Source organism: Crotalus tigris, unplaced genomic scaffold (assembly GCF_016545835.1).
Source record: "Crotalus tigris isolate CLP2741 ecotype Arizona unplaced genomic scaffold, ASM1654583v1 scf7180000018357.297301, whole genome shotgun sequence".
Classification (NCBI taxonomy): domain Eukaryota; kingdom Metazoa; phylum Chordata; class Lepidosauria; order Squamata; family Viperidae; genus Crotalus; species Crotalus tigris.
In genome coordinates this window covers 199,221-214,244 of record NW_024096962.1, presented here as the reverse complement: position 1 = coordinate 214,244, position 15,024 = coordinate 199,221, and the positions used below count along the sequence as shown (strand labels likewise).

At 35.2% G+C, this 15,024-nt stretch overlaps 1 protein-coding gene across 11 annotated transcripts in view; it reads right to left on the bottom strand.

The window, feature by feature from the left end:
- Positions 1-344: 344 nt before the first annotated feature.
- The window catches only part of LOC120311390 (pumilio homolog 2), a 70,981-nt gene continuing 56,301 nt past the window's right edge, over positions 345-15,024 (bottom strand). For 7 of the 11 annotated variants that reach the window (XM_039350815.1, XM_039350822.1, XM_039350819.1 and 4 more), the window contains 8 exons: positions 14,088-14,355; positions 13,469-13,598; positions 10,417-10,551; positions 9,269-9,406; positions 8,426-8,551; positions 6,077-6,198; positions 4,409-4,601; positions 345-2,219 (listed from right to left, as the gene is read on the bottom strand). In XM_039350815.1, the coding sequence (XP_039206749.1) occupies positions 2,088-2,219; positions 4,409-4,601; positions 6,077-6,198; positions 8,426-8,551; positions 9,269-9,406; positions 10,417-10,551; positions 13,469-13,598; positions 14,088-14,355 (1,244 nt within the window). In that variant the 3' untranslated portion in view covers positions 345-2,087. The remainder of the gene's footprint in view (positions 2,220-4,408; positions 4,602-6,076; positions 6,199-8,425; positions 8,552-9,268; positions 9,407-10,416; positions 10,552-13,468; positions 13,599-14,087; positions 14,356-15,024) is intronic. The other 4 variants (XM_039350817.1, XM_039350818.1, XM_039350824.1 and 1 more) reach the window with 1 other exon arrangement.

Here is a 15,024-nt window from a genome sequence, read left to right as displayed (position 1 = left end):
CTGACAGCTCTGAAGAAGCGCCGATCAGCTGGCAAGTGGCACTGATCCTGGCGCTTCCGCTGAGCCCTGACAGTCCTGCAGCTCCAGCCATCTCTCACTCAGGCTTGTGCGGTGCTGCCACTGGTTCAGCTCATTCCCCTCCCCCGCTACCACTTTTCTAGGATGGCCATGTACCACCTGCCAGGTGCCAATGTATCACAGGTGGTACCCGTACCACTGGTTGAAAAGCCCTGCTCTACCCCAAAACTTTTGCATATGCTGTTAACTGTCACTCCCTCCAACAATTCTGAGGTAAAGCACCTATATTATATCACAAAAAATGAAGAAGCGCTTATACAAAATGCCAGCTTGAACAAAATACAACGCATTTTATCTTTCAGAAACTGAATATACAAAGTAACTGTCTTTCCAAAATATCTTCAAAGGCAAAGGATTAAAAAGGATTTTAATTATACACATATAGTCACAATTCTTGCCTTAAAAAGTAAACTGGGAAATGTACATAAGGCCGCTTGTAAATGTACACCTTTATCTTACTGTTACAGTGTTTTGTTTAAATTGACAGTATCATACATATTTGCTTTAGGATGAAACAAGCTGTTCAAAAATACAGCATTCTTCTATACAAAAACAAATCGTGCCACATTTAAGATGGAAGAAGCACTGGTTTCTGTCATCAGTATTTCTGTCCATTAATTATCTTTATTATTAATGTTTAAACTGATTTAAGTTTCCAAAATGTCCATATTAACAGAACAGTTATGTAATAAACAAAAGATTTTTGTAACAGATCAAAGAAAGCTGAATCATATCTCTGAAACTATATAAAGATAGAATTTTTAAAAAATCAGTCTTGATTTGCCGAAATAAATTTACATTATACAACACTATGTCGGGGTAGAGGGGCAGGGATATGAATATACACTAAAATGCAAATTTTCTTCCCAAAAGGGGTAAAACAAATTACATTTACAGCATGAAGGTTTACAAATGTACATCTGTACAACCAAAGTAAGCATCACTACTTAATTAGCAAGGCTTTTAAAACATTGAAAACAAGGAATCTGTTTACAAACAGTAAACTTACATCTATTAACTATACTTATATAATGCTTATATTTATAAGGAAGCAAAAAATCTATCTGAATATTTAATCATGCTTTAGATGTTGCGCTATCAAATTTAAGTAGGCTCTTTCCTCCATTAATTGCCTACAATTTCATCTACTATTTCAAGCATATGCTCAATGTTCAAATCCCGTCTTACAATTGTATATGCAAAGCAAAACACACATCTTACACCAACTGTCTGCCTATTTATTTATTGAATTCACTTTTTCCCAGACAGTACACTGCTGGATCCAAGTACTACCTTGATTTTATACCCTATTCTTCCACCATTAGTTAAATATTAAATTATATACAGCCAGAGAAAAGGGCACTGTTTTTTTTTTTAAAAAAAAAATCATTTCCAGAGTAAAAGGTGGAAACTACTCATCAGTGTTCACATTTTACAACTTCTTTACTGATATTTGCAGTACCCTGATTGCTTTTGGGACTATAAAATTGTGAACCACCAAAATACAGAACTTAACTTTCTGTATCATGTTAAATAATAATTATGCAATTGCTTCATTTTCAACTGTTATAAAAAAGATTCCACACAAAGGGGAAAAATGAAAACTAATTCTATATACAATTATATAAACATGTTGTGCAATGATGGTGGACAGACCTACCAGACTGTAAGCCAGTATATTAAAAGAATACTGTACTTTTTCCCTTTAAAAACTATTTTATTCAGTGACTTTACAAGGTAAAAATTTACAAAATGGGAGAGCTATTCTGATAGTTACATCATTTACAGGCATTCTGTGCTTTGTAAGCCTTGCAATCTGATAGGTCTCTGTTAAGAAATGGCAATATGTTGTAATTCATTCCCCAAAAATATACACATGAATAAAATTTTTACAAATGGACGAAGTCAATAAATATATTTTTTAAAAAAATCACAAAATTTTAGTTAAGTTGGGTGTTTTGATAATTCACAATACAAATAATCTTTTAGACTGCTCCTTAAACCTATCTTCAAAGCATCCCATTTGGTGGTCCTCCAACTGGCCCCAGATCAGCATTGTTCTTCAGGTAGTACTTTTCCAGCTTCGCAAGGATATGCTTCCCATAGGTGTATTTACGCAAGGTTGTAATATGGGGTCGAATCTGGAAGCAAGAAATTGGGACCATTAAACACTCCCATCATCAAAATTGTCATTTTGCAGAGTAAAGTTAGAAGGATAAAGACAAATATAACATATCTTTCACTAAATGTTCAAGGTATCTTTTCTTAATATTTGTGACCGTGAATATTTGTGAACAATGTTAAGACCCCTATTAAGAACCAACTGTGAGTAAAAGTGCTATAATCAGTGTGCATACAAATGCAATAGGCATTGTAATGCCTATTAACTAGAGTTTTCTCCTATTTCTGGGTTGGATGGGAACAGGTTCAATATGCTCAAGCAGGGATATTGCATGTAAAATATAGAAGTGAAGAAACAATAAAACTGACCAAGCTTTTCTGGATCACAGGGAGAGCCCAATGGCAATATGTTATATTAACAGATAGGAAGTTGTAAACTAGAACACAGTCGAACAGAAATACCATATTTTATGTGTATGATAATATATCTGACAAAAGAAATAATGTCTGTGCAGACAGACAAAAGTTATGAACTTAAAACGCTGAATTCAAGAACAGATTTACAGTAAAGAATGGCAATTATTTTTATCCACAAATGAACCATGCTACCCCAAAGTTAATGATACTTTCCATAACATGGGATAGTCATTTATTTATTTTATTATTAAACTGAGGTGTTTTAGGTTAAAGATTTGATAATGTTCATTTAGCTAGCAGTTAAACAGTAGAGGTGTGTATATTAGTTCTAATCTGATTCAAACTGATTAAAAAAAAACAAGTCAATTCTTGATTTTACAATTCAGTGTGTGAAATTGGGTGTTTGATTTTCTGAACTGATTTGGCAGCCAATCTGATTTTTGAATTTGATTCCAGAGATTCAATTAAGTAACATTGAACTGAATCAGAGAATCAAAGTTTTGTGCAGCCCTTTGTGTACTGGATCTACAGGAAGGTTAAGAAACAAATGGGCAAGAGAATTTTTTTGCTATTTGGGACAAATGGATAAAGTTTATACAATTTAAATTGGATATAAAAAATATTATTTAGCTTTTTTATAATTTTTATTTTTATATATATATATATATATTCTATTGTTAATCTTTCTTTTTTCTTCTTTTTATATAATTTTTTTAACTTTTTAAATTAAGCCTATATTCTGCTCTGGGAAGCTCCGGGGGGGGGGGGGAGGGTGTGGGTGGTTTGGGGAGGGTTGGGGGAGGTTTGTTTTGTTTTGTTTAATCCTGTTCTTTTTTGTTGTTGTATTGTTGTTTTCTGTTTTTTGTAAAAACTTTTAAAAATTTTTCAATAAAAAAGAAACAAATGGGCTACATGCAACCTGCTTTTCTCTTGTAGAACCCAGGACTGCGCTCTAAAATTTTCAACAATAGTATTTTTCACATTTTTAAAAATATAACAATTATAAGGATGTCACTCAAACACTCAAAATTTCAGCCCTAAAAGGTCTGTACTCAAGTTCCAGGACCAAGTATTCCTAGCACCCAATGTAGAACAAACTGGTTGAATACAAATTTCTTATTTTTCTTTCCTGTCTGTCATTACAAGAGATAGGAGATGATTCAGAGGCCTCCGGCAAAAAAATGAGCGATTAAAAAAGACCACCTTGTGCAAGAAGATATAACTTTTGACTGCAGAAGGGTGTGCATGGATTCAAGCCAAGATTACATTTGGTGAAGATAAAATTTAGGTTTTTTAAAAAGCAGTTAATTGTTCTTCGTCATTTAATTTTTAATTGAACACTATAAAGTAACATTTGAAATTTTATAAGGAATGTTATTGGTAATTAAAGTTTCTGTTAACATTTATATAAAGAGAGAAGACTTCAGAGAGAAATTTGAAAGACTAAAATAAAAAATTAAAAAAAATATCTCATTGTTCATAAAACTAATATAGGCTATATTAAATTATACAAAATGAGAAATTAAAAATGGCATTATAGGAGATGAGTGGCAGACATAATGGCATCCGTCTAATTACAAATATTGGAAAGTATTTAATTTTTATGTGAAGACTGTTTTAAACTTTTTCAATAAATTCACAGGAAAAAGCCAGCTCCTGTGACAACACATACAGTATTCCCTTCAAATCTATTTGTGTGATAACATGGAAAAGGGAATGAGGAATTGGTCTTTCCTTGATCTCCTGCTGGAAGTAATTCTTAAGCAGAACAATGTAAAGATTTCATTCTTACTTTATGCATTATAATCTTACGCTGAGCAGGTTCTGCCATGTCAATCATCTTCTGAACAACGTAATTTGCATATTGGTCCTTCATCATGGTGTATAAGGCACTGTGAGGACCATCATTCTGGCAACATACTTCATCAATAAGCAAAGCTCTTTCAGCACGAGATGCATGAGTCACACATTTTTCCACCACGTTGCTGTAAAAATTATGAGATTGAACAATAGAAATAAACATAAATTTCACCTGAACAATTTCGACACAACAAAATTACTGCCCTCGTACTAACTGCAATTCATATGAGCTTCCTTTAACCCTTTCCTTGAGTAACTGCTGAGGTTCCATTTGAAATCCAAAAACTATGCTGAAATGCATATTGCAGTTTCTTTGCTATGCAAGTAATTTGAGAATTCCTCTCTACTTGCACAAAAGTAAACAAATAATACCTCCCACCCCATTTTCATCTGAAAAATAAGAATCTTGCTCTTCATCAGGAAAATTTGGAATCTATTGGATTACAGAATGGAGATCAAAAGCTCTTGTGAACCATTTTTGTATTTTAATGGCAAAAGAACTGTCCTCAGCAAAATGAATAGATTTCCTCTACATCCTTGTATAGGGAACAAACTTCCTGATCAAAATTTTAAAATATTTAACCTTTTCATTTATTTATTTCCCACTTTTACACATAAACTCAAGGCAGTGAACATATCCAACACACCTTCCTCCTCCTATTTTCCCCACAACCACAACTCTGTGAGGTGAGCTGGGATGAGTGTGTGTGACTAGCCCAAGGTCACCCTGTCAGCTTTCATGCCTAAGGTGAGACTGGAACTTACAGTCTCCTGGTTTCTAGCCTGTTGCCTTAATCTCTACAGGAAACTGTTAGCCTTCTGTGTCCCCCCCTCCCAACCATTTGCATTCTTTTTTCCCTACATCTGCAAGAATGTGGGGCAGGTGAGGGAACCAAGGTGTTAAAATCAGATGCATTCTATACATCATTAATATACAATATACTTGAGAACTCCTGCAACAATTTAGCTCTTTGGCCCTTTTTCCACAAAGTGTACTCTGAGTAGCTCCTGAACATTTTGTTCAGATTTTGGGTGGAACAGGGAATAGAAGACTGGTGGGGGAGGCAGTGGAGGATGGCACGTTCCTATTATGCAAATAGAATTCTACTTCCACATTATATTTATAAATACATTTATGTGTATTATACTGTTGTACACAAACTAACTTGGAAAACTCAGAACCAGCTGTCCTATGTTTTCATTTCTGGTTTCAATCATGTCACTATCAGCCAGCATTCTTATATATTATCTTACTTCAACACTTACTGATTTGTGCATTTATCCCATAGTCTCCATCTTGTTGCTGACTTTAACTTTAAACCTACAATTAAAATATCTGGCTAAACATTTGGATTTTTTGGCTTCTTTCCACTTCTTGCTTTTGGGGGGGGGGGGAAGGTACCTTCCTAGCAGAAGAATAGGTGTGGAGAATATAAAGGTTTGCACTTCTTTGAGTGCCATTTTGCTTAGGGCTGTTCCTAATACAAATATTATCAACTTCAAATGTATTTTTTTCTTCAAGGATTAACTCAGCTACCACTTTTTTTAAATATTCAACCAGCCAAGGCCAGTGCAATTAGGAATTTGTTATTTACCATACCTGGCAAATTTATGCTGACTTAAAGTCAGAACTTTCCCTCTGATTTCAGTAACAATCTTACTCTTGTCTTCAGGGCGGCCATGTTCCAGAACATGCTGTATCACGTAGTTTCCATACTGATCCTAAAATTAGTTAACAGAGTCTTATCATTAGTTTTTAAAATGTTAAAGTCAAAGAGGTGATTATTCATCGCAGGAAAATGCTTCAGCATTAAAAATGTAAGATATATGAGCCAAATGGCCATGTCCAAGACAAATATAAGCCAAAATAAACAGAAAGAGGGCACACTATTTCATTGGACTGGACATATCTGTGTAATATGCTAAGTGACAAGATCAATAAGCATGGGTTACTCATGAGGCACCATTTACACAATTATACAAATTGCTCCACTTTCTGTGCCTTCCAAGTTCACATATTCCAGTCACTTTTGCTGAAAAAGAAGCAATGTGCCATTATATTGCCTCTGAATTATTTTAAAGATTAATTTTTATATAAGCAGGGTGGGGCCTAAAACTCAAATTGTCTTGGATGTTACATGAAGATTTTTTTCATTAGCTCAAGAACTACAATACCAAAGCAGTTTCAAAAATTGATACAAAAGGTACATCGTTTGGGGAGGAAAACATTTATCCCTCTTCTACTACTATAATGTACGTCTGGTCAAAGTTCTCCACCATTTGCCACTAGAGTCAGCAGTTAAAAGGTACAGGCTTTCTTTCCATCCCCTTCATCTTTCAATTGCTATGCCAGTCAGAGTTGTTCTTAGATCACTCTTTGCCCCAACAACAGCCCCAAACAAGCTCTTTCCCATTCTTTCCCAGCAAGAACAACCTGCTGTCTTAACTAGTTCCTCCCATGGAAAGCTCCACCAGACTCCCTTTTATGGACACAAGCTGCCTGGCCCTGTTCATTTTGTCCATGGGCCCAGGCTGGAAAAAGGCAGATTGGAACAGTGCGTTCTGGTTGTTGCTTTTTGAGGGGAGGAAGAAGGAACACTTTCATACGATGGTTTTGTTCTTCTGAAGCCCAGGTATAAAACATGGAGGGAGGAATTCAAAGGTAGCATCTTTTGCCATTCCTTTTAGCTCTCCTTTGGCCTAGAGGAGATGCAGGAGAGAGGCAATCACCCTGGCAAATCACATCTACCATAAATGGGAACCACTTAGAGATTAAGGATGTGCAATTAATCCAGATCCAAAATGGGAAATCTCCTTTGGTGGAATTGTATTTCCTGCACTTGTCAATGCCTCCTTTAAAAAACTGTTTCTTTTCCTATATTTACACACATGGTCTCCTCTCCCAAATATATATTTAAGAAGGTTCTGATAGTGCTTTCTTCATTGAAATATATGTATATATGTATGTATGTATGTATATGTGTGTGTGTGTGTGTGTGTGTGTCTCCTAGGATTGTTCCCTGGAAGCACTGACAGATTCAGCAAACATGTCCAGCTTGTAAAACATCTTTTCTGCTTGGAATCCAAATAACTGCACATTCCTAGTAGACAGACGTTAAGTATTATGGAGCAATAAGGCATGGGGAGGTTGCAGCAAAGGCCCATATAAATCAATAAAAAGGTAGGTCTTCACCTGACATTAAAAATGTTAGCATTTGTTTGGTCTTTAAAAAAAGGGCATTCTAAAGCTGGAGTACCATAAGGGAGACTAATTACCTTTTACAGCTGTGAACCAGTAAAGAGAGCCCCCTCCCCCTTGCAAATCTTAATGTTTGGTCAGGTGCATACTAGGAAAATGCTTCTTCAAGTATTAATTAACAAACAGGGCCTTAAATGTAATACAATCAGTAAGAGATTGTAAGAGTACAATTCATTCAAGATCAGTACAAAATGGTCTGAATTTTTTTTTTTTTTTTTGCCCCAGCTGCTGCTTTTGTGTGTTTTTAAAGGCCCACATAAAGCTTACTGTGGCAGTCTAACTTGGAGGTTATTAGAGGGTAGAGTACTGTGGTCAAGAATTCTGGTCCAGGAAACGTTGCGTATGGCTTACTTTGAGCCACTGAGACCCTGTGACTTACAAACCAAGAGATTAAATACAAGTTTTATTTTGTGGGCTGCACATTGCCTTTGTTTCCTAGTGGTCTCCACAGACTAATCATGAAATAACAATACAGCATATTTTTGTTTGGCTTAGAAACTTAGTTTTAGCTCTGATCACATTCTAGCTATATGCCTACATTCACAATCCTGCCTGATTAAATAATATAATATATAATTAGTATAATTAAATTATACCCAATTTAATTCAATCTTCATTTTCTCCAATAGTATCTACTTGTAATGATTTTGAATGGTTTATGTTCATCTTGGCATTTTAGTACACACCAACCTGCACAAGCTGTTCTGTGTGTTGATGCAATTCTTCCAAAATGGGCAAGGTCTGTTCGGCAGTACAATGCTCAAGAATACGTTGAATTACTCTGCAGCCATAAGGGTGAGTTGAAAGCACAAAAACCTTAAAATAACAAGATTTTGTTTATAAGAATATAATATCTCATACCTGTGTGAAACCTTTAGAATGATCCCCATCCTTATTTATGTCAGATTATGGGAATATTTTAATTTTACAGCTCCCAGGGAATGTATTTACGGTAATAATATCTGAGGTAGTCTATTTCATTTCAAGAAGAAAATAAGAGTGACTACTCTGAATAACTGTCTTTATTCTCCAATGCATTTTGGATAGTTATTTTACAGTTCACCTTAATAAAACAACATGCTAAAAAGGTAGATATTGTTATATGCACCCACACAAATAGTAATTAAAAATCTACTCAATCCAAGAATGGAACATTTCACCCCCCAGCCCTAATAGGAAGTTCTGCATATTGCAGTAGTACATATAAAGCTAAAGCATCAAATGGATCATGGCAGCTCCTAGAAAAATCTTTGAGTGATAAGTCAAAAGCAACGGGAATGGTGAAAGTTTTGAAATTTGTATTTCATAAATATCTATAACTGTAAATTAAATAAACTAAACAACGCTAAACTACTTTCTGTATATTCAGGAAGAATTACAATACAGGCACCAAGTAAAAATCTCTTCTGGAATAAAAGGCTATACTGTAAAATACAAGTCCAAAGCTGAAGTTGTATGCTTGCAGTTATCATTTGCCTAAATATAAATTATGGAAGTCATTCTTCATTCACAAAATAATAAATGAAAAATTACCTGTCCTTTGAAAGCATCAATAATAAATTGGAGTGATTGTGGCTGAACACATTCTATACATTTTTGTACCACATGATTTCCGTTTTGATCCTTAACACATTTTAGTACATGACCATCTAGTTCCTTTACCATTTCATTCTACAGGGAAATAACAGTAGAGATCAAGTTATACATGTCCTTAATTGATGTCCCTCACACAAAATACCTCTATAAATAATTGTCTAGATATAAATTAAAAAAATAATAATTGTCTAGATATGTAGTACCGTGTTTCCCCCGGTCTTTTTTTTTTTTTTTTTTTTGCCTCCAAAAGAGGCACCAGTCTTATTTTCAGGGGGTGTCTTTTCCACTCACCTCACAGTAGTGTCACCAGCAGCCCCGCCCAGCCAGCCCACTTGTTCTGCAGCCGAAGGAGTAGCTTCATTCTGCAGCTGAGAATGGAGCTCCGGCCTGCATTTCACCGTCAGAGGCTTTCAGGAAGGACCTCTGCAGCTGAGAACTGAGCTACAGATTGAATCCATATCTCGGTTCTCAGCTGAAGATTCCTTCCAGAAAGGCCTCTGACTGCAAAATGCTGGCCGGAGGATGCCGCAGAAGAAGTGGGCCAGCAAGGAGAGGCAGGTGTCGATTCATGGGAGGCCTGGTAAGTGGGTGTGGGGCGCATGGGGCAGCTCCACCCCCTGTCCTAGCTTGATTTTTAGGTGTGCGCCCCCCCAAAACTAGGGCTTATTTTGGGGGTAGAGCTTATATTAGATCCACCCCCAAAAATCAAGCTAGGGCTTATTTTCGGGGTAGGTCTTACTTTCGGGGAAACACAGTGGCAGTTAGCTAAAGTTTGCTGGTATCAAAATGTGAAATAGGTTAGTCCTGGTTAGCATTCAGATGAGAGGCCACCAGAAAAACCCAGAGCTGAAGACTAGACTGAGAAGTCAAAACAATAACTCAGAAGAAAGCAATAACAATCCACATTGCTGGATTCAACCTATCAACCAATTAACCTATATAAAGTCACCAGAATTCAGAGTATTCTTAAACTAAAAATTAGATTATTATTATAATCTAATAAGTTATAAGTATCTTTCAGACCTAATCAAAAGGGGTTATATTTTGATTATAAATATAAATACAAAAATATTGATCTAACTTACAATTACCTGCTGGTCAGGTGAAATAGACTCTAAAGCTTTCTGAATGACTCGACACCCATACATCTGTAAAGCTAATGGGAGAACATGTCCACGAATGCGCGTTGCAAGTGCTAGCTTCTGGTCAATGCTTCCAAACTACAATGAAAGTGAAAGCACTGTTTAAAAAAATTTAAATTTTACATGTTCATCTGCAGAAAATTACAAGTTTAAAAACTTTATGAACAGCATCTGCATTGTTAGCCACTTTATCATTTGTTATTTCTAGGGTCTCCCTTATGTCTCTTCCCAAGGATTTTTATTTCATCACCTGAGAATTAACTGCACATGTAATTTGCAATCTCAGAAATAAGTCATCTAGTGAAGGAACTCCAAATTCAGTTTTCATCTATATAAGTTGTTGTAATAGAACTACAACTCTCAGCAGGACCAGGAAGTATGACCAAAGGAGGAAGATGCTAAGTATTGTAGCATACAACATATGACTTGGGTAAGCAGTGATGCAACTTAATTTTTATGAATTTTAAATTATTAGAGGGAATGTCTTTCTAATATAGAACAAGTGAAATAAATCCTTTGGATCTCACATATAATATAAATAATACTGATCCTCTCAAATTTAAATAAGTCTAATTTTTCAAAATTGTAAGATATATACAATTGATGCTTTCAGGATGATGTTGATTAGGATGGGGAAATTGTTCCCTTTCTTCTAGGATTTTCAAATCCTATGGAAGTGATGAAAGGGAGATTTCAGTTTGCTGTTTACAGAATAACAGAGGAAGGTTTCTATAAGCAAGAAACACAATTGAAAGCTAGAATGGCCTGTAATTGTTGCCTTAGGTAAGAACAGGGGATCTTAATCTTTTTGTATCATCCACACCATTCAAAATCTGGAGAAATATTTCCCAAGGGTTCCATGGATCGGAAGTTAAGAGCCCTTGGGTTTAGAGGTATAAGATGTTATTTTTTTAATATTAATCTAGGAACTACTCTAAAAATTGAGACCCAGAAAGTAAGTGCTTCAAATCAAGGATGTGCAAAAGCTTGGAACAACTATGGAGTGTTTTTGAATCTAGAACTTTGCTTTCAGTTTGAGACAAAAACTGGTTTTGTACCACATCTTTAACTATTCTAACATTAATGATTAACTTAAAAAATCCTCTAAGCCAGGGGTGTCAAACTGCTGGCCCGCAGGCCAGATGCATCACGCTAAAACTGCGCCCATCCCATTGCCACCAATGGGGAAAAAATCGTGATGTCATGACACGTCACGTGACGTCGCAAGTTTGACACCTGTGCTCTAAGCTAAGGAAATCTGGAGACTGCTTTAGTCAACAAGCAGCAGGCTGCTGCTATTGACTGGAGCTGATGAAGGAAGAAAGAAAAAAGACTGAGAAACAGACAGTTGAGCACATGTTAAATAGCAATATCTATTTGTGATTTGTGTCTCATAGAGACAAGGAGTTGGCAATCAAAGATACAAACATAGAAATTAATTGGTGAAGAATGGTTACTTGCACAGGTTATTATTCCCTTCCCACTCTATTCCTTATAGTTAGTAATGTTTACTTATGAGCAGTACAGGGGACAGTTCAGAAGGGGAAAGATAGGGAACCTCCTTCTAATTTACATCTATTTACATATCTATATCTCTAATCCACACCCCATTCCTGCTTGTTTATTTAGGAGGAATTAAATTAGATTGTCAGAATATAGCGTAGAAACTGCATCAAGGTGATGAATTTCTCCCATGTGGCAAATGAAATGCAGTGGATCATGGCTGTAGTCAGATAAATCAAGGGTTCAGGTCACCAATGGAAAGGGCAACATTTTTTTTTTTTCTCACTTAGCAAAAAGTCCTGATCTAAAAATGGCCACTTCCAAAGTTACCCTGTAGAAGTTGGTATTATCATTTGGAAACTTATGGGGTACAGTGAAATTACAAAGTAGTTATATTGCTGTTAAAAAAAAGAGACGAGAGGAAGACTGAAATCAGTATTCAGATTCCTGCTTTCTGTGCACATGTAATAGAAGTCTGCCTACCTTGTTTAAATGACTGCCTGAGATGGGGGTATACAAAATGGCCAGACAGAGGCAGGTTTTCCTAATGAACTATAATAAAAATTCATCTTAACATTTATCTGCCAATTCATCTAAATTAATACAGATTCTGCTCATATCAATTTCTTTGAACTTCAGTTGGATTCTGAAGAAGGCTACTAATGTAATCTACTCATTGAAGTAGCTATGTAATAGAGTACTCAAATGAAGAAAAATATCATAAACAATAAAGTTCTAAATGTGGCCCGTGCAGAAGTCAGGAGATTAGGCTGTTGCCAGGACTATTTCTGAAAAACAGTCTCCCTCCTACTGAACTTCCCAACATGCCATTGGAAGGTAGTTAAGAACTAAGCCTTTTTCTCACCCTCTGACAACCAGTAGTCTCACACAGTACCTAACAAACATGGCTAAACCCCACCGACCAACCAGTGAATATTAGAATATGCTGGTTCTGAGACTATAAAACACTGTTATCAAATTTGATATCTAACTACTCAGAAACAACATTTTTGCCTACCTGACCATATTTGTCAGTTTTGTGCTATGGAGAAGTTAAGAGCTCCTGAATTATAATACTGCTACTTCTATATATTTTATATGTTATGTTTACTTTTTAATCAATAAAGTTGTCCGTTGTCCATGTGGATTATAGATAAAGAGTTACTATCCTGTTCAGGTTTCAAGATGTCAAATACAAAAATTATACGTTATGCATATGTATTAGAAAGCCTCAAGCCAACAGCCAGAAAAATCTATTTTTAATGTTGCATTGTTTATGGCTTGTGTACTGGTTAACCATTACTGCTGCTTCTTTACTGAGCTCTGTTCTATTTATGCAAGACAGGCAAAAATGTGCATATTTAACTTTTATTTTCATTGCTTGTTAAAGTAATTCTATGTCTAAGATTTGTTAAGTTTTCTATTCACGAATAATCTTCTATTTCAATATGTTCATGATTAAAATTTTAAACAATATTCTTAACATATTTACCTCAAAGAATTTCTGTATTACATAGTTTCCAAACACATCTGTCATCAGCTGATACGCTGCTTGCAGAATTTCACTAAACAACATTTGGCGCTCAGCCGGAGTAGCTCTCTCTAATTTCTGTTGTATAAATCTGTAAATGTCAGAAATGTACATGCCAATATAAATAAGCGTAACAAATATTCTAATCAATGAAGCCAACAAGAAACTGAATTCCATATACATATTCAAAATTCTATTTCAATTATTTTGTGAATCAAATATGGGAAATAGTAAAATAAAAGCTATCTTTAGATTGTGTTGGAGCAAAGTTACGTACAGCTTTACTGTTTACAACGTCAATCTAACTTCAGTGAGGTACCATTAATTTAAGTGTGCTCTGATTCACTTTGAAAACAAAATTTGACCTCACATTGTGAAACCCATCTTATAATGAATGCCAACCGAATCCCCAAATTTAGGTCTCTGGGTACACTTAGAGTTAATAAATGTTGAATAAAAATTATTAATCACATATTGAATATTAAATATTAATATATGCAACATTCAATATATTTCCCAAAGACATTACTAAAAGAAACATATATTCTCCTATTTATTCAGGAGAGCTATATATGCTTACCTAGAACCATGTTGGTCCCGTGAAAATTCAACAATATGGCCAACAAGGTCTCTTAGCTGAAGGTTAGGAAAGCGATTATTTCTGAAATCCTCCAATAACCTACTCCGCCCAGAGGGCATAATGTCAGACCTACTGTAACGTAGTCGTGAGGGAGGAAATAACTGGCTGCTTGAGCTGAAAAGACTGGAGGTATTTGTAGCACTGCGATACTTGGCTTCTGCTCCAGGAGCTGCTGAAATATAGCGACCACTACCATTGGTCAATCCCCCTATAATGAAGCAGTTTGGTTAGTAAGACGTTTTAAGTATGCTTTACTTTAATTGTACTCAAACTAAGAAAAGCTAGAATTAATTTCTCTTCACTTTTTCTTAACTTCTAGTAACCAGATGTTACTTAAGAAGAAAGGAACAAAAGACTTTTTATCCTAAGTATTATAATTTGAAAGTTGAAGTCTAAAAAGCAACAACTGAAGCAACTCTGAAAAAATAACTCCAATATATAACAAAATCAGCAACAAGCTTCTGGATATTAATGTTGTTTTCCATAAAAGGATATATAATTTTAATTACTGATCAAGTTGTATGTATATTAATTAAATTACTGTGTTTAAATCTTCTCACATGGTCTAAATAACTGAATAACTTCTCACATTAAATAACCAATTCTCTTCTCCTGACAATACGTTTTACTCCTTTCTAAGGAATTAGCATTAATATATTGGCTAAGTTACAGATTTGGAAAATTCTAAAACACACACACAAACATATAAATGCTTTTTATCATAACTCCAAAACCTGCTCAAACTAAATCCTGCTTTTATCTACTTTATTATTATCATTTAGATCAAAATAACATCTCAAACACCCCTCCATGCTACTTCCTAAACAATCCATTAAAATTATTCTTTTTACCAACATGCTCCAGGCAGTTGACATAA